Source organism: Coregonus clupeaformis, unplaced genomic scaffold, assembly GCF_020615455.1.
Source record: "Coregonus clupeaformis isolate EN_2021a unplaced genomic scaffold, ASM2061545v1 scaf1061, whole genome shotgun sequence".
NCBI classification, from domain to species: domain Eukaryota; kingdom Metazoa; phylum Chordata; class Actinopteri; order Salmoniformes; family Salmonidae; genus Coregonus; species Coregonus clupeaformis.
The window spans coordinates 160,341-179,065 of record NW_025534515.1 but is presented as its reverse complement, the minus strand read 5'-3'; the positions used below and the strand labels follow the sequence as shown (position 1 = coordinate 179,065).

General features: G+C 48.0%; 1 protein-coding gene across 1 annotated transcript in view; it reads right to left on the bottom strand.

Moving 5' to 3' along the window:
- Positions 1–1,832: 1,832 nt before the first annotated feature.
- The window catches only part of LOC123486198 (acid-sensing ion channel 2-like), a gene marked incomplete at its 3' end in the record, with an annotated part of 106,781 nt that continues 89,888 nt past the window's right edge, over positions 1,833–18,725 (bottom strand). The window contains exon 3 of the mRNA XM_045217452.1: positions 1,833–1,960. Coding sequence (XP_045073387.1) covers positions 1,833–1,960 — 128 coding nt within the window. The remainder of the gene's footprint in view (positions 1,961–18,725) is intronic.

Here is an 18,725-nt window from a genome sequence, read left to right as displayed (position 1 = left end):
CGCACTCCCTCAAATCGTTTGGAGAAAATATCCTTTCTATTTTATTCAGCTTTGTTCAATTGTATTCTTCATACTATAAAATAATATAGAATAATGCCACAGAATTCTAAGCAAATCTTGTCTGCTACTAAATTAAGTAGTGTAGCCCACAGCCATTTGGCATAGCCAGATCAGGACCTAACATAAGGACAACTCAGAGTATGCTATTCTGTTCTTCTGAAATAGACTACATTTTCTTCATATCATGCTTCTTTAGACCTGTCTAAAATAAATAATGGATTTATTGTGAAGGTGTAGGCTATATTGCATGGATTTATTATACTTTTTTCAATGTAAATGTTCCAAAGGTCTGCATCAGTGGCTTGTAGGCTATGTGTGGAAGCCAGGAGATGCAAAATGTGTTTATGTTAATTAACGGTCAATTACCGTGAGACCGACAGTTATTTGCTTGACAATCACCAGCTGACGAAATTTCGTGACTGCCACAGCCCTAGTCAGACCTCTCCATCCATCTACTGTATCTATAATACCTTTCTCAGATAACACCCTGGGCAGTGAGGAGAATGGCCGTCAGCCCACTGACCACTGTGGTCGCTATGGTGACATACCAGCATCAACCCTCTACTGACACTGACAGAGCCACACTCAAACCCAATGACCAGTTTCCGACATAAGTGGAAATAACTGTGAGGTAGTTTCCAGTAACCATTTGATCACCCATGGGATTGTAAATCAGGAGCTTGAACTACAGTTAGAGGTGCATTTGTTTGAGCAGAGTAGCCTTGGTGTCGCCTTGAGATGGGGCAGGGGAGCTTTATGCTGGTGCATTTCTACTGTGATATACTCCAGTGTTTTACCAAAAAGCCTCAGACTTGTGTTTTACATTTACATTTACATTTTAGTCATTTAGCAGACGCTCTTATCCAGAGCGACTTACAGGACCTTGGCATCAAGATCACATAGCTGACAGCAAGGTCATATAGCTGGCAGCAAGGTCACATAGCTGACAGCAAGGTCATATAGCTGACAGCAAGGTCATATAGCTGACAGCAAGGTCACATAGCTGACAGCAAGGTCACATAGCTGGAAGCAAGGTCACATAGCTGACAGCAAGGTCATATAGCTGACAGCAAGGTCACATAGCTAACAGAAAGGTCACATAGCTGGAAGCAAGGTCACAAAGCTGACAGCAAGGTCACATAGCTGACAGCAAGGTTATCATCTGTCAGAACTCATCCACTAAGAGACTACAGAGGAGGGACTGAGGGGAGAGAGACACAGATACTGCACCAATTAGATTAATCACACTACCTTAAAATGGCAGACATTCTCTGAAGGCTGCCATGCACAAGCTATGTGCGGGTGTTCTTGGTTACATGCTATTGCTGTAACATGTGTTACTCGCCATGCATGTCTGTTTTCTGCTTTCCCACCACCACCACCCCAGCCTCCACCTGTTTGGACTCTGCTTTTGTTTCAATCAGGGTGATTGGTATAGCATATCTTGTTCACCGCCTATATCTAACATGATGTATGCTCTGGCAGTGAGCTACCCCGAAGGACCAGAGCCTAACGCCAAGGCTAATGTATTGCATGTATTGTAATCTTCCTGTCTCAACTGTTTACGCACGCACTCCCACCCACACACACTCCCACTTACCCACACTCCCACACCTGAATAGAAAGTTATTTATCAGAGGTGTATGGTTTTAATCTTGGAGAGATAAGCTCCAATCAGGAGGAAATTGAAATCTAAAAGTGAAATGTCACAGGAAGACAGCAGTAGACCTATCCAGTGTGTACAGTAATAACTGAGGTCAAAGGGCACCTACCCTCTGCTCCTGAGTGGCAACAAAGGTCTGAAAGCCCGGGGCAACACCAAAGCCCAGCTCGTGGACGAACGGGGGCTCTGCCTGGCTGTGGATCTGCACCCGCACTCCTGCCTCGAACGCTGTCTCCTCTGTGGGGAAAACACACACACAGGGAGATTAACAGTTACTATCACACACACACACACACACAATGCTCACACACGACAGACATGAAAGTACCTAATATACACACAATTGCATGAACAAAGTAAAAGACAGTGAAATTCCTTTATGAATCACCTTTAGTAGATGAATGGTGAGCTTGTGAATGAGAGCCATATGCTTCCCTGCCTGCCTTCTTCCTCTATATGGATACGTTCAGTAGAAAGACGGCCCATTTGCCTCGGCTCAACATCAAACAGAGGAGCAGGAGTAGAAATTCCACTGGCTGTCTCTTAACTACACACATGAAAGAGCTGTTACCCAGCCAGTCACAAGCATGCATGCACACACACACACACACACACACACACACACACACACACACACACACACACACACACACACACACACACACACACACACACACACACACACACACACACACACACACACACACACAGCAATACTTGCAAGGACACAGGCAGGCAGACATACTCCAAAGCATAGAGACCCTCTTCCAGACAAACATCATCCAGACACTCTCACACACTCCCCACAGGCAGACGTGTTAACACACGCACACACACACACACACACACCGAGAGGTTGGATGAAAAGAGGCTTTATTAAAATCAATAACTTTCTCTCTGCAGTCTTCTCGTCCGGCAGCCATGTTCCTGTGCGTTCAATCAAGCTGCCCATCCTCCTCCAAGCCTGACAGGCAGCAGCTTCAATCAGGCTGCTGGACTGGAACAGTGAAAGCAGTGAAAGACAGAACGGAGGGAGCACAGCACCCAGGGTTTGTCAGCCTCTTTAAAAGGGATGTTTCCTCCAGCATCTTCACAAGGTCCTTTGCTGTTGTTCTGGGATTGATTTGCACTTTTCGCACCAAAGTACATTCATCTCTAGGAGACAGAGCGCGTCTCCTTCCTAAGCGGTATGACGGCTGCGTGGTCCCATGGTGTTTATACTTGCATATTATTGTTTGTACAGATGAACATGGTACCTTCAGGCGTTAGGAAATTGCTCCCAAGGATGAACCAGACTTGTGGAGGTCTACAATTCTTTTTCTGAGGTCTTGGCTGATTTCTTTTGATTTTCCCATAATGTCAAGCAAAGAGGCACTGAGTTTGAAGGTAGGCCTTGAAATACATCCAAAGGTACACCTCCAATTGACTCAAATGATGTCAATTAGCCTATCAGTGTCACGCCCTGACTCAGGGGACGCTTATATGTTGAGTCAGGGTGTGTATATTCCTTGTTGTGCTTGTTCTATGTTATAGGATCTAGTAGGTCTAGATCTATGTTGGCCGGTGTGGTTCCCAATCAGAGGCAGCTGTCGCTCGTTGTCTCTGATTGGGGTTCAATACTTGGCACTAGTGGGTTGTGGGATCTTGTTCCGTATAAGGTATGTTGTTTGTGTCAACCTTGGACTTCACGTTTCGTTTCGTTTATTGTTTTGTCGAGTGTTTATTAAGTTTAAATAAACATGTATGCATATCACGCTGCGCCTTGGTCCGTCCCGTCTATGAACGAACATGACAGAAGATCCCACCAAACAAGGACCAAGCAGCGTGCCCAGAAGGAGCAAACGCCGGGGATTCAACGGGAGCTAACTTTAGTAGATGTCCTCCTCGGTTGGGGGAGAATTACTGAGGAGGAGGCCGTCCGTTATCGGGAGGCGATGAAGGTTGATGCCCAGGTAGGAGAGGAGAAACGGCGGCAACCGTGCCGACGACGGAGACCCAAGAGGCAACCCCAAGAATTTTTTTTGGGTGGGGCACACAGGGTGGATGACGAGGCAGCAGGAGGCAGTGGAAGGACGAATCTGCAGGTTAGGAGAGGAAGCCACCATGTTAAGGGGGCTATTGGTTCAGAGGGAGCAGGAGTTTTTCGGTCAGAGGGAGGCGCTATAGGAGGCTAAAAGGGAGAAGGAATGTGTAGAGGCACGGCGAGAGGAGCTGGTTAGGCAGCAGAAGGAGTGGGGGTTAATAAAGGAACCCAGTCCCGCTCCTCGCACCAAGCAAGTGGTGCGTGTTGCCAGTCCGGTCCGGCCCGTTCCTGCTCCCCGCACTAAGCCAGTGGTGCATGTTCCCAGTACGGCCCGACCCGTTCCTGCTCCTCGCACCAAGCCAGTGGTGCGCGTCGCCAGCCCGGCCCGGCCTGTTCCTGCTCCTCGCACCAAGCCAGTGGTGCGCGTCGCCAGTCCGGCCCGGCCTGTTCCTGCTCCTCGCACCAAGCCAGTGGTGCGCGTCGCCAGCCCGGCCCGGCCTGTTCCTGCTCCTCGCACCAAGCCAGTGGTGCGCGCGTCGCCGCCCGGCCCGGCCTGTTCCTGCTCCTCGCACCAAGCCAGTGGTGCGCGTCGCCAGCCCAGCCCGGCCTGTTCCTGCTCCTCGCACCAAGCCAGTGGTGCGCGTCGCCAGCCCGGCCCGGCCTGTTCCTGCTCCTCGCACCAAGCCAGTGGTGCGCGTCGCCAGCCCGGCCCGGCCTGTTCCTGCTCCTCGCACCAAGCCAGTGGTGCGCGTCGCCAGCCCGGCCCGGCCTGTTCCTGCTCCTCACACCAGACCAGTGGTGCGTTTGTCCAGTCCGGCACGGCCCGTGCCCGTTCAGCTGCTCCACTCCGGAGCCAGAGCAGTCCGCTCCACCGGTGCCTGATCCAGTTCCGGTCAGCTGTTCCACTCCGGAGCCAGAGCAGTCCGCTCCGCCGGTGCCTGATCCAGCTCCGGTCAGCTGCTCCACTCCGGAGCCAGAGCAGTCCGCTCCACCGGTGCCTGATCCAGCTCCGGTCAGCTGCGCCACTCCGGAGCCAGAGTAGTCCGTTCCACCGGGGTCTAGTCCAGCTCCGGTCAACGGCTCCACTTCGGAGCCAGAGCAGTCCGCTCCACTGGTGCCTGATCCAGCTCCGGTCAGCGGCTCCACTCCGGAGCCAGAGCAGTCTGCTCCACCGGTGCCCAGTCCAGCTCCGGTCAGCGGCTCCAGTCCAGACCATGACGTCAGCCCCTCTCCAGGTTCGGGGTCTCCCACACCAGGGTCCAGACTGGGCCTGGCGTATCGTGGGAGGAAGGAGAGGGGAAGCAACGCGCCGAGGTCTAGACCAGACCAGGGGCGCAACAGGGAGGCAAAGAGTGAGAGGTCGTCACGCCCTGAGCCGGATCTGCCTCCAAGGCGGAATGCCCACCCGGCCCCTACCCTGTTATCTTTATGTTGTGCGGTCGGAGTCCGCACCTTTGGGGGGGTACTGTCACGCCCTGACTCAGGGGACGCTTATATGTTGAGTCAGGGTGTGTATATTCCTTGTTGTGCTTGTTCTATGTTATAGGATCTAGTAGGTCTAGATCTATGTTGGCCGGTGTGGTTCCCAATCAGAGGCAGCTGTCGCTCGTTGTCTCTGATTGGGGACCATACTTAGGCAGCCTATTGGCACTAGTGGGTTGTGGGATCTTGTTCCGTATAAGGTATGTTGTTTGTGTCAACCTTGGACTTCACGTTTCGTTTCGTTTATTGTTTTGTCGAGTGTTTATTAAGTTTAAATAAACATGTATGCATATCACGCTGCACCTTGTTCCGTCCCGTCTATGAACGAACGTGACAATCAGAAGCTTCTAAAGCCATGACATCATTTTCTGGAATTTTCCAAGCTGTTTAAAGGCACAGTCAACTTAGTGTATGTAAACTTCTGACCCACTGGAATTGTGATACAGTGAATTATAAGTGATAAACTTGGATTAGCAAACACAACGTGCCATTGGAACACAGGACTGATGGTTGCTGATAATGGGCCTCTGTCCGCCTATGTAGATATTCCACTAAAAATCAGCCGTTTCCAGATACAATAGCCATTTACAACATTAACAATGTCTACACTGTATTTCGGATCAATTTGATGTTATTTTAATGGACAAAGAAAATCATTTTCTTTCGAAAACAAGGACATTTCTAAGTGACCCCAAACTTTTGAACGGTAGTGTATATATATTTATAAATGGTGTGTATAGACAGTATGGACAGTATATGAATAGAAAAGGTGTGTACAGCAGTAGTTATATAGGATGAGCCTTTACTAGAATACAGTATATACATATGAATTGGGTATAACAGTATGTAAACATTATTAAAGAGACCATTGTTCAATGACTATGTACATAGGGCAGCAGTCTCTAAGGTGCAGGGTAGAGTACCGGGAGGTAGCCGGCTAGTGACTGTGTCTAAGGTTCAGGGCAGGGTACTAGGTGGAGGCCGGCTAGTGATGACTGATGTCTGATGGCCTGGTGATAGAAGCTGTTTTTCAGTCTCTCGTCCCAGCTTTGATGCACCTGTACTGTCTCCGCCTTCTAGATGGTAGCGGAGTGAACAGGCCATGGCTCGGGGGGCTGAGGTCCTTGATGATCTTCTTGGCCTTCCTGTGACACCGGGTGCTGTAGATGTCCTGGAGGTCAGACAGTGTGACCGCACCACCTCTGGAGAGCCCTGCGGTTGTGGGCGGTGCAGTTGCCATACCAGGAGGTGATACAGCCCGACAGAATACTCTCGATGGTGCATCTGTAGAAGTCTGTGAGGGTCTAAGGGGCCAAGCTTAATTTCTTTAGCCTCTTGAGGTTGAGAGGTGCTGTTGCGCCTTCTTCACCACACTGTCGCTGTGGAGAGACCATTTCAGGTCCTAAGTGAAGTGCATGCTGAGGAACTTGAAGCTTTTGACCCTCTCCACTGCGGCCCGTCGATGTAGAAGGGGGCGTGTTGGATGGATGGGTAATCATGTTGGTGTCATGTACATTATGAGGAAATGTATATTATTTTTGAAATACTTATTTAGATGGAAGAGACTGGAGGGCAGGGGTTATGTGAGCATCAACATACACTGCTATGTGAGTTTACTGTACAGTCCATCACTATCACAACAAATCACCATCACCAGATTTGATCTGAATGAGATGGATAGATAGAAAGTGTGATAACCCCTGAAGGTTAGATTGAATTAATCATAATCTATACCACCATCATCATTTTTATCACCAAAGTATCCATAGATAATGTATTTGGGTGGGACTTCCCAAATAAATAACTGTGGTATTTCATTTGCCTTCCTCTCAGGGCGTGTCAGCTGTGATTCCATCTCCGGCTGAAATGAGAAATCACGGAGCAGAGGGGAATAAGAGAATCAGTCATGGCAGAGAAAGAAAATGGGCTGTGAGTGTGAGTGTGTGAGTGAGTGAGTGAGTGAGTGAGTGAGTGAGTGAGTGAGAGAGAGAGAGAGAGAGAGAGAGAGAGAGAGAGAGAGAGAGAGAGAGAGAGAGAGAGAGAGAGAGAGAGAGAGAAAGAGAGCGAGAGATTGTGTGTATGTGTGTGTGTCCACAAATGTGTGTATGAAATCAAATAAGCACAGTCATATCTAATCTTGTGTGGGCCCCTGCTGCCGGGGGTTCACGTCTCCCACATAGCCCGGGGTCAACCTTGTTTCTGCTGTTCCCTCACTTACATTCCCTCCCTCCACCCCTCACACACCTCCCACACAGCCAGAGGGTTTGCCAATTGCCATACACCACAGCTCCCGAACACCACCACCTCTGCCCAGCCAATCTGCCATGCTGTAGCGTATCTGATCCAGCCACTTCTGTTTGATCAGGCAGCAAGTTTGACACTACACTGTCCTCCCTCTAGAAATACACCTGCTGTTCCATGTTGCATGTGATGAGTATCATTGATCATTTGGACATTCATGTAAACAGGGGTCAATGTTTATTGTCTCCAAGAAACACTAAAAAGGGATTAGAGGAGTATTTTCCACTCCAGTGTGGATCATACCCGCTGTTTGACCTGTTGTTGAATAAACAACCTCATGTTGTTTTCAGGAGTCCTCACAGCACCATGAGTCTGTTCAGAAGCCTGAGAGTACTGAATTAATAAGACAGAGCAGAGAGAGAAGGGCTCTTTATGCTGCCCTAAGTACTCAAAAATGTGTTATGTTCTGTTTGATGTTCCACTCTTCTCTTTTTTCTAACATGGTGGATATCTGAGATGATGATGGCAGGTTGTTAGAGGGAGAGAGGATACAGAGAGAGAGAGAGAGAGAGAGAGAGAGAGAGAGAGAGAGAGAGAGAGAGAGAGAGAGAGAGAGAGAGAGAGAGAGAGAGAGAGAGAGAGAAAGAGAGAGAGAGAGAGAGAGAGAGAGAGAGAGAGAGAGAGAGAGAGAGAGAGAGAGAGAGAGAGAGAGAGAGAGAGAGAGAGAGAAAGAGAGAGAGAGAGAGAGAGAGAGAGAGAGAGAGAGAGAGAGAGAGAGAGAGAGAGAGAGAACAGAGGGAGGACAGAAGGATAATTCTAAAGATATAGCAGGATGAGAGAACAGGGAGAAATAACATGTAGCAAGAAAGGGATGGAGCATTATAGAGAGAGAAAGAGGTGGCTCATCTGTGAAAAGATGAGAGAGGAATCAATGTCAAGAACTCATCTTTCATGGTTACAAATGTATGCCGGGGCTAATCTATACTCTGCTACAGTATCCAACGCTTCAGGATGGAGTCATGAGAGTGTGTGTATCAGTGTTAGCTCAATCACTATGAGGCTGTATACGATCACATACACTGAGTGTACAAAACATTAGGAACACCTTTCTAATATTGAGTTGCACCCCCTTTTGTCCTCAGAACAGCCTCAATTCGTCAGGGCATGGACTCTACAAGGTGTGGGATGATGGAAATAGCAGAGCCAATAGAAGTAGGTGAGAGGGAGGAAGTGAACATTCACTTTCATCGTTTTAAAGGTGAGAAAATGAGCTGCCTGGGATATTGTATAATATCCCTCAGAACAATTTCTACTTAATCCTGTTATACAAGCAAAACCTTCACCTAAGATCTACCTGGCTACTTTCATAGCACATTATGAATTACAAAGGCTAGTGTTTCCCTTTGTTTAATACATATAAATCACCCATATTAATGCTTTGATGCTTAGATAGGTCTACATGACTCCTGATATGTTTGATCAAGAACATTTCAGATAGACAAAAGTATTTAAATGACTGTTAGTCTAGTGGAATCTACAGTGAACAAAAATATAAACGTAAATGCAACAATTTCAAAGATTTTACTGAGTTACAGTTCATATAAGGAAATAAATAAATTAGGCCCTCATCTATGGATTTCACATGACTGTGATCACAGATATGCATCTGTTGGTCACAGATACCTTAAAAAAAAGGTAGAGAAGTGGATCAGAAAACCAGTCACTATCTGGTGTGACCACCATTTGCCTCATCTGGCCCGAATCATCTCCTTCGCATAGAGTTGATCTGGCTGTTGATTGTGGCCTGTGGAATGTTGTCCCACTCCTCTTCAATGGCTGTGTAAAGTTGCTGGATATTGGCGGGATATGGATACACTGTCGTACACGTCAATCCATATCATCTCAAACATGCTCAATGGGTGACATGTCTGGTGAGTATGCAGGCCATATTTTCAGCTTCCAGGAAATGTGTACAGATCCTTGCATTATCATGCTGAAACATAAGGTGATGGCGGCGGATAAATGGCACGACAATGGACCTCAGAATCTCATCACGGTATCTCTATGCATTCAAATTGCCATCGATAAAATGCAATTGTGTTCAGTGTCCGTAGTTTATGCATGCCCATACCATAACCCCACCGCCACCATGGGGCACTCTTTTTACAATGTTGATATCAGCAACCCACTCTCCCACACGACGCCATACACGCTGTCTGCCATCTGCCCAGTACAGTTGAAACCAGGATTCATCCGTGAAGAGCACACTTCTCCAGTGTGCCAGTGGCCATCGAAGGTGAGCATTTGCCCACTGAAGTCGGTTACGACGCCGAATTGCAGTCAGGTCAAGACCCTGGTAAGGACGATGAGCACACAGATGAGCTACCCTGAGACAGTTTCTGACAGTTTGTGCAGAAAGTCTACGGTTGTGCAAACCCACAGTTTCATCAGCAGTCCGGGTGGCTGGTTTCAGACGATCCCGCAGGTGAAGAAGCCGGATGTGGAGGTCTTGGGCTGGCATGGTTACACGTGGTCTGCAGTTGTGAGGCCGGTTGGACGTACTGCCAAATTTTCTAAAACGACGTTGAAGGTGGCTTATGGTAGAGAAATTAACATTACATTCTCTGGCAACAGCTCTGGTGGACATTCCTGCAGTCAGCATGCCAATTGCACACTCCCGCAAAACTTGAAACATCTGTGGCATTGTGTTGTGTGACAAAACTGCACATTTTAGTGGGTTTTTTTTCTCTCCACAGCACAAGGTGCACCTGTGTAATGATAATGATGTTTAATCAGCTTCTTGATACAGTTGAAGTCGGAAGTTTACATACATTTAGGTTGGAGTCATTAAAACTCGTTTTTCAACCACTCCACAAATTTTGTGTTAACAAACTATAGTTTTGGCAAGTCGGTTAGGACATCTACTTTGTGCATGACACAAGTAATTTTCCAACAATTGTTTACAGACAGATTATTTCACTTATAATTCACTGTATCACAATTCAAGTGGGTCAGAAGTTTACATACACTAAGTTGACTGTGCCTTTAAACAGCTTGGAAAATTCCAGAAAATGATGTCATGGCTTTAGAAGCTTCTGATAGGCTAATTGACATCATTTGAGTCAATTGGAGGTGTACCTGTGGATGTATTTCAAGGCCTACCTTCAATCTCAGTGCCTCTTTGCTTGACATCATGGGAAAATCAAAAGAAATCAGCCAAGACATCAGAAGAAAAATTGTAGACCTCCACAAGTCTGGTTCATCCTTCGGAGCAATTTCCAAATGCCTGAATGTACCACGTTCATCTGTACAAACAATAGTACGCAAGTAGAAACACCATGGGACCACGCAGCCGTCATACCGCTCAGGAAGGAGACGCGTTCTGTCTCCTAGAGATGAACGTACTTTGGTGCGAAAAGTGCAAATCAATCCCAGAACAACAGCAAAGGACCTTGTGAAGATGCTGGAGGAAACAGGTACAAAAGTATCTATATCCACAGTAAAACGAGTCCTATATCGCCCATAACCTGAAAGGCCGCTCAGCAAGGAAGAAGCCACTGTTCCAAAACCGCCATAAAAAAGCCAGACTACGGGACAAATAATGTACTTTTTGGAGAAATGTCCTCTGGTCTGATGAAACAAAAATAGAACTGTTTGGCCATAATGACCATCGTTTTGTTTGGAGGAAAAAGGGGAACGCTTGCAAGCCGAAGAACACCATGACAACCGTGAAGCACGGGGGTGGCAGCATCATGCTGTGGGGGTGCTTTGCTGCAGGAGGGACTGGTGCACTTCACAAAATAGAAGGCATCACGAGGAAGGAAAATTATGTGGATATATTGAAGCAACATCTCAAGACATCAGTCAGGAAGTTCAAGCTTGGTCGCAAATTGTTCTTCCAAATGGACAATGACCCCAAGCATACTTCCAAAGTTGTGGCAAAATGGCTTAAGGACAACAAATTCAAGGTATTGGAGCAGCCATCACAAAGCCCTGACCTCAATCCTATAGAACATTTGTGGGCAGAACTGAAAAAGTGTGTGCGAGCAAGGAGGCCTACAAACCTGACTCAGTTACACCAGCTCTGTCAGGAGGAATGGGCCAAAATTCACCCAACTTATTGTGGGAAGCTTGTGGAAGGCTACCCAAAACGTTTGACCCAAGTTAAACAATTTAAAGGCAATGCTACCAAATACTAATTGAGTGTATATAAACTTCTGACCCACTGGGAATGTGATGAAAGAAATAAAAGCTGAAAGAAATCATTCTCTCTACTATTATTCTGACATTTCACGTTCTTAAAATAAAGTGGTGATCCTAACTGACCTAAAACAGGGAATTTTTACTAGGATTAAATGTCAGTAATTGTGAAAAACTGAGTTTAAATGTATTTGGCTAAGGTGTATGTAAACTTCCGACTTCAACTGTATGTCAGGTGGATGGATTATCTTGGCAAAAGAGAAAGGCTCACTAACAGGGATATAAATAAATTTGTGCACAACAGTTGAGAGAAATAAGCTTTTTGTGTGTATGGACAATTTCTGGGATCTTTTATTTCAGCTCATGAAACACTTTCCATGTTGCGTTTATATTTTTGTTCAGTGTAAAAACCTCACAGTCTGATTTGAAATGCTAAGTGTTTTACTCTCCACTCATGCAAAAATTCAGTAGTTAACCCAACGGCAGAATGAGATAACAAGTCTTCAGATCAAGAGAAGAGTGAGAAAACTCGCCTGGCTTTTCCGCTTTCTAATGTCAACTTCAGTTGACCTCCCTTTGCAGACAGGGACAATCCATACAACATCCCACACAAACACAGCCAAGATCGCGTTGTGTTCAATAAGGACTTAAGAAAGTACAGAAAAAAAAGGAATACATTGATTGGAAACAACAGAGGAAGCCTGTCGATACTGTTAAAGGTGGTTGTAGTAAGTGTTGATACTGTATTATGCACCCTGGGGCGACACCTTAGGTCGAAATCAATAGCAGCTCTATGCATACAGAGATATGTTATGTGTTGCTTTCTGAGGACAATGAACAATAACAAAGTGTGTGGTATTGGAGAAGCCAGAGGTCAAGTGCAATGGGTCCCAAATAGCACCCGATTCCCTTTATAGTACACTACTTTTGAGCATAGGGCTCTGGTCAGAAGTAGTGCACTATACAGGGAATAGGGTGCCATTTGGGGTGAAGCCAACGAGTTTCATCAGTCACACAGTGGAGAAGTGGAACTGGAGGTTAGCACTCCACCTGCAGAAAATCTCTCTTTAAATTCACGTGAAATTTATTATAATTTTTGTAAAAGTAAATAGTTGGAGAAAATGACTTCGATGAGGTCTTAATCACTTGACAAGTCGTCATTGAATTCCACTTGACAATCCTGCAAATATTTAAGATGCACATGAGAGATCAGCCCCTCGAAGACAGCTACTGTATGAGTGGAAATGATAGAGAGAATCTAAAGCTCTCATTATTTCTTCCACCGAGCAATCAGTTTGTCCTCTGCCCTCCTGATGCCAATGTGAGTTGCAGTGTATCTAGGCAACTGCATATCTATTTCTAAAACACTGCACGCACACACCTACGCTGGGCAGGAAAATTCTCTGCAACAACAGAGTGATCAAATTAAGATAGCACATCTGTAGTTAGGTGCAATTGCAAACGGGTTGGGTTGTGTGTGTTAATGACTAGTAAAGTGATTGTTGTCATAATAAAATATAAAATCAATCTAGACTAATTAATATAAATGAAAAAGACAATGACTTTACACTACAGATGTAGGATCTTAATTTGATCACTCTTTTGTTGGACAGCAGGAAATGAAAACTTGTAGTATATTCAAGGTTTAAAAAGGCTTCTAAAGTTTGTATTTTCCACTTTAAAATGTCAGACTTGATTTTCCCTAACGAAAAATGTATCAACCCCTAAAAAAAGTATATTAATTATAATCCACATAATAATTCACATTTCCTGTTGCTGCAGGATCCTTTTCCTGCTGTAGAAAACTGGCTCAAATGAAGATCCTACATCTGTATTGTGCTCCTGTTCATCCAATCCAGATGAAGAACAGGGCCCAGTTTTTCAAAGATTATCTATCTGGATTTTGCCTATTGGATAGGATTAAATGCATAGACATAGAATTAATAGAACAGACAAATCATTGACTTGAATGGGGCCCCTGTTCTATTCATTCCATTTCTATGCATTTAATCCTATCCAATATGTAAAATCCAGCTAGATAACTTTTGAAAAACTGGGCCCAGGAAACTCTGTGGATTCTGACAGTAAAATACCCATGAACCCCAAAAAATACTTCAGATCAATAAACATCCCATGCCAAATGTCAACACCCCCTCTTCCTCCATGGTCCCATCCTGATATTGTCCACTGTCCACTTCCTCTGTACTACAAATTAACTCCTGTGAGTCCAGACATGACAGTATGGTGGCAAAACAAGCTGCCTCTCTACCCTCTAACGCTCCCAGGATGCAGTTAGCCACAAATCTGACCATGGAGACGATGCAGCTCTGATTGACTGCAGGCCTTTGCCGGGCGGACAGAGAGGAGAGGGTGAGAGGAGGGGTGGAGAGAGAGGAGAGGGTGAGAGGAGGGGTGGAGAGAGAGGAGAGGGTCAGAGGAGGGGTGGAGAGAGAGAGGGAGGGAGGGAGGGAGGGAGAGAAAGTGTAGAAAGGCTGAGGTAGGAGCCCTATTCCGTGTCTGGTGTGTCCAGTGTGTCCAGTGTGTCCGGTGTGTCCAGTGTGTCCAGTGTGTCCGGTGTGTCCGGTGTGTCCAGTGTGTCCAGTGTGTCCGGTGTGTCCAGTGTGTCCGGTGTGTCCGGTGTGTCCAGTGTGTCCGGTGTGTCCAGTGTGTCCAGTGTGTCCGGTGTGTCCGGTGTGTCCGGTGTGTCCGGTGTGTCCGGTGTGTTCGGTGTGTCCGGTATGTCCGGTGTGTCCGGTGTGTCCGGTGTGTCCAGTGTGTCCAGTGTGTCCAGTGTGTCCAGTGTGTCCAGTGTGTCCGGTGTGTCTGGTGTGTCCGGTATGTCCGATGTGTCCGGTGTGTCCAGTGTGTCCGGTGCCTCTGCTTACGAGCCAATGGTCTTGATTTAAGTCTCTAAAGGCACTGAGGCCCTGCTGCTCTGTGAAGAGGAAGCTGTGAGGTGGAAGCTGTAAGGAGGAAGCTGCAAGGAGGAAGCTCTGAGGAGGAAGCTCTGAGCCCCCTGCTATCTGCTGGCAGGATTGAGTCAGCTGGTTGTGTGCTAATTAATCCGTACAGACATACAGAGAGATAAACAACAGGGCCCTCCATCCCCCTAAGAGACTGTACAAACAGATCTACACGCTCACTGTGCTGCTAGATGCCCCTATGTGGGGCGACTTAGCCTCTGTCTGATCACAACAGACTTAAACACACCAGTGATGGGAAGGGAAGGGACAGCTGAGAACAAGCCTATGTGTCCCACTGCTAATCTGAGAGAACATGTGGATAATTGATCGGGGGAAATAAACAGACTCTCTGCATGATACATGATACTATACAGTGAGGTATTTGATCACCTGCTGATTTTGTACTTTGCCTACTGACAAAGAAATGATCAGTCTATAATTTTTATGGTAGGTTTATTTGAATAGTGAGAGACAGAATAACAACAAATAAATCCAGAAAAACGCGTGTCAAAAATGTTATAAATTGATTAGCATTTTAATGAGGGAAATAAGTATTTGACCCCCTCTCAATCAGAAAGATTTCTGGCTCCCAGGTGTCTTTTATACAGGTAACGAGCTGAGATTAGGAGCACACTCTTAAAGGGAGTGCTCCTAATCTCAGCTTGTTACCTGTATAAAAGACACCTGTCCACAGAAGCAATCAATCAATCAGATTCCAAACCCTCCACCATGGCCAAGACCAAAGAGCTCTCCAAGGATGTCAGGGACAAGATTGTAGACCTACACAAGGCTGGAATGGGCTACAAAACCATCGCCAAGCAGCTTGGTGAGAAGGTGACAACAGTTGGTGAGATTATTCGCAAATGGAAGAAACACAAAAGAACTGTCAATCTCCCTCGGCCTGGGGCTCCATGCAAGATCTCACCTCGTGGAGTTGCAATGATCATGAGAACGGTGAGGAATCAGCCCAGAACTACACGGGAGGATCTTGTCAATGATCTCAAGGCAGCTGGGACCATAGTCACCAAGAAAACAATTGGTAACACACTACGCCGTGAAGGACTGAAATCCTGCAGCGCCCGCAAGGTCCCCCTGCTCAAGAAAGCACATATACAGGACCGTCTGAAGTTTGCCAATGAACATCTGAATGATTCAGAGGAGAACTGGGTGAAAGTGTTGTGGTCAGATGAGACCAAAATCGAGCTCTTTGGCATCAACTCAACTCACCGTGTTTGGAGGAGGAGGAATGCTTTCTATGACCCCAAGAACACCATCCCCACCATCAAACATGGAGGTGGAAACATTATGCTTTGGGGGTGTTTTTCTGCTAAGGGGACAGGACAACTTCACCGCATCAAAGGTACGATGGACGGGGCCATGTACCGTCAAATCTTGGGTGAGAACCTCCTTCCCTCAGCCAGGGCATTGAAAATGGGTCGTGGATGGGTATTCCAGCATGACAATGACCCAAAACACATGGCCAAGGCAACAAAGAGTGGCTCAAGAAGAAGCACATTAAGGTCCTGGAGTGGCCTAGCCAGTCTCCAGACCTTAATCCCAAAGAAAATCTGTGGATGGAGCTGAAGGTTCGAGTTGCCAAACCTTAATGACTTGGAGAAGATCTGCAAAGAAGAGTGGGACAAAATCCTTCCTGAGATGTGTACAAACCTGGTGGCCAACTACAAGAAACGTCTGACCTTGTCACGAACAGAAGAGGACCCAAGAGCGCAAGTTCAAATTCAGAGTTCTTTATTCAAGGTTACAGGCGGGAAGAGGAGTCCCAGGGGTGTCAGGGGTCTTTCAGGGTCCTCCTGTGGGTACCTGTGCTCCGGGGGTCACCAAATGTCCGGGGGTGTCCAGTCCAAGTGCTTAGTGTGTGTGTTCCCCAGTGATGGAGCGGCGTATCGGGCTGAGGGTGGTGAAACGTCTGGGCACGCTCATCTGGTGGTCGGAGACCTGGGGGAACACACACACACACAGCAATATGAATGGCAGGCAGAAGTACAGATCAGGGCTGGGCAAATATCGTGGTGAGAGACAGAAGGCAGAAACGAGTTACCGGAGGGGGCTGAAGATCGGAGAGTAGTCGAGGTCCAGAAGGCAGGTTGGGATAGACGGGGCAGTAGAACAAGGAGGCAGTCAAGAAAGGATCGGTATCACAAACAGGAGTCAGAGCGCAGACAGGCAGGTTACTGGTCCGGGTTTGAAGACGATCTGACAGGGCTTGGCTGAAAACCAGGGCTTGATATACTGGGAGAGGTAGTGGGGAAATGCAGTTCAGCTGGCAGAGTAATTAGAACAGAGTGAGGCAAGGTGAGGATGGTGAGTGGGAAATGCAGTGCAGCTGGCCAGGTAACAAGAGCAGAGCAGGGCAGGTGGAGCTAGTTAGGCTGAGTAGAGAGAGGGAGGTGAGCAGAGTGGAAGATAATTGAATGCAATTAATGTTGCTACCAGGGAGAGAGAGTGCTCATGACAGGACCCCCCCTCCAAGGGACGGCCCCAGAAGTCCCAAGAACAACATCATGCCGGGAGGGTGGAGGGGAGCAGGCGGCGGGTCAGAACTCCTCCGAGCGGTCCGAGTGAATCTCCTCATCCTCAGAAGGAGCTGGAGGGTCACGGTCGGGAGACAGGACAGGCACTGAGACAGGAGCAGGGCGGGCCGGACGGCTAGGAACCCCTCTTGGACGGCCCCCTACGGATTGCAGGCTGATCAGGATGTAGTCGGTGGAAGTCAGTGATAAGGGTCCGGTCCACTATCCTCCTGGCCGGGATCCAGGTCCTCTCCTCTGGACCATATCCTCCCAATCAACGAGGTACTGGAGACCCCTACCCCTTCGCCTAGAGCGGAGCAGCCGCCGGACGGTGAAGACAGGACCGCCATCTACGAGGCGCGGAGGAGGTGGCGCCGGAGCTGCAGGGACCAGGGGACTTTCATGGACCGGCTTGACCTTGGAGACGTGGAAGGTGGGGTGGACCCGCATGGAAGCGGGCAACTGAAGTCGGACCGCCGTTGGACTGATAACTTTCTGCACAGGAAAAGGACCAATGAAGCGAGGGGCCAGCTTTCGTGATACAACCCGCAGCGGCAGATCCCGGGCAGACAGCCAGACCTTCTGACCAACCCGGTAAGTAGGTGCTGGGGTCCTCCGTCGGTTGGCACCGACGGCGTAGCTGGTTCCAGACTTCAGGAGCACAGTGCGAGCCTGGGCCCAAGTGCGGCGGCAGCGGCGGGCATACGCAAGAGCAGACGGACAGGTGGCATCCGCCTCCTGGCTGGCAAACAGTGGAGGTTGATACCCGTAGACACACTGAAAGGGGGAGAGCCCGGTGGAGGAACTGGTGAGTGAATTATGGGCATATTCCACCCAGAGCAGGTGTTGAGCCCAGGCCCGGGGATTTTGGGAAGCCACACACCTCAGTGCCTTCTCCAGCTCCTGGTTCATGCGTTCAGTCTGGCCGTTTGACTGCGGGTGGAATCCAGACGATAGGCTGGCGGTGGCCCCAAGGAGATGACAGAACTCCTTCCAAAAGGTTGCTGAGAATTGCGGGCCCCGGTCTGACACTATATCCTGGGGTAGGCCATGGATACGAAACACATGTTCCAGGACCACCTGGGAGGTCTCTTTAGCAGAGGGTAGTTTGGGAAGGGGCACGAAGTGGGTCATCTTACTAAAGCGGTCAACAATGGTAAGGATGACTGTGTGTCCGTCAGAGGGCGGAAGGCCCGTAACAAAGTCCAGTGAAACGTGGGACCAGGGCCTCTTGGGTATGAGTAGGGGTTGCAGCAACCCAGCAGGAGGCTGGTTGGGAGTCTTGTTTCGGTTACAAGTGGGACAAGCTCGGATGAATTCTCGGACATCCCGTCTCATCCCCGCCACCAGAACCGCTGGCGGACCAGATGAAGGGTGCGAGTGATGCCGGGATGACAGGCCAGACGGGATTCGTGCCCCCCACTGAATCACAGGTGACCTGAGATTTGCTGGAACAAACAGACGGTTGGGGGCGCTGGTGCTTGGACCTGGCTGGTCCCGAAGAGCCTCCATGACCTGCTTCTCGATCTCCCAGGTGAGGGCCGCTACGACCAAGTGGCTGG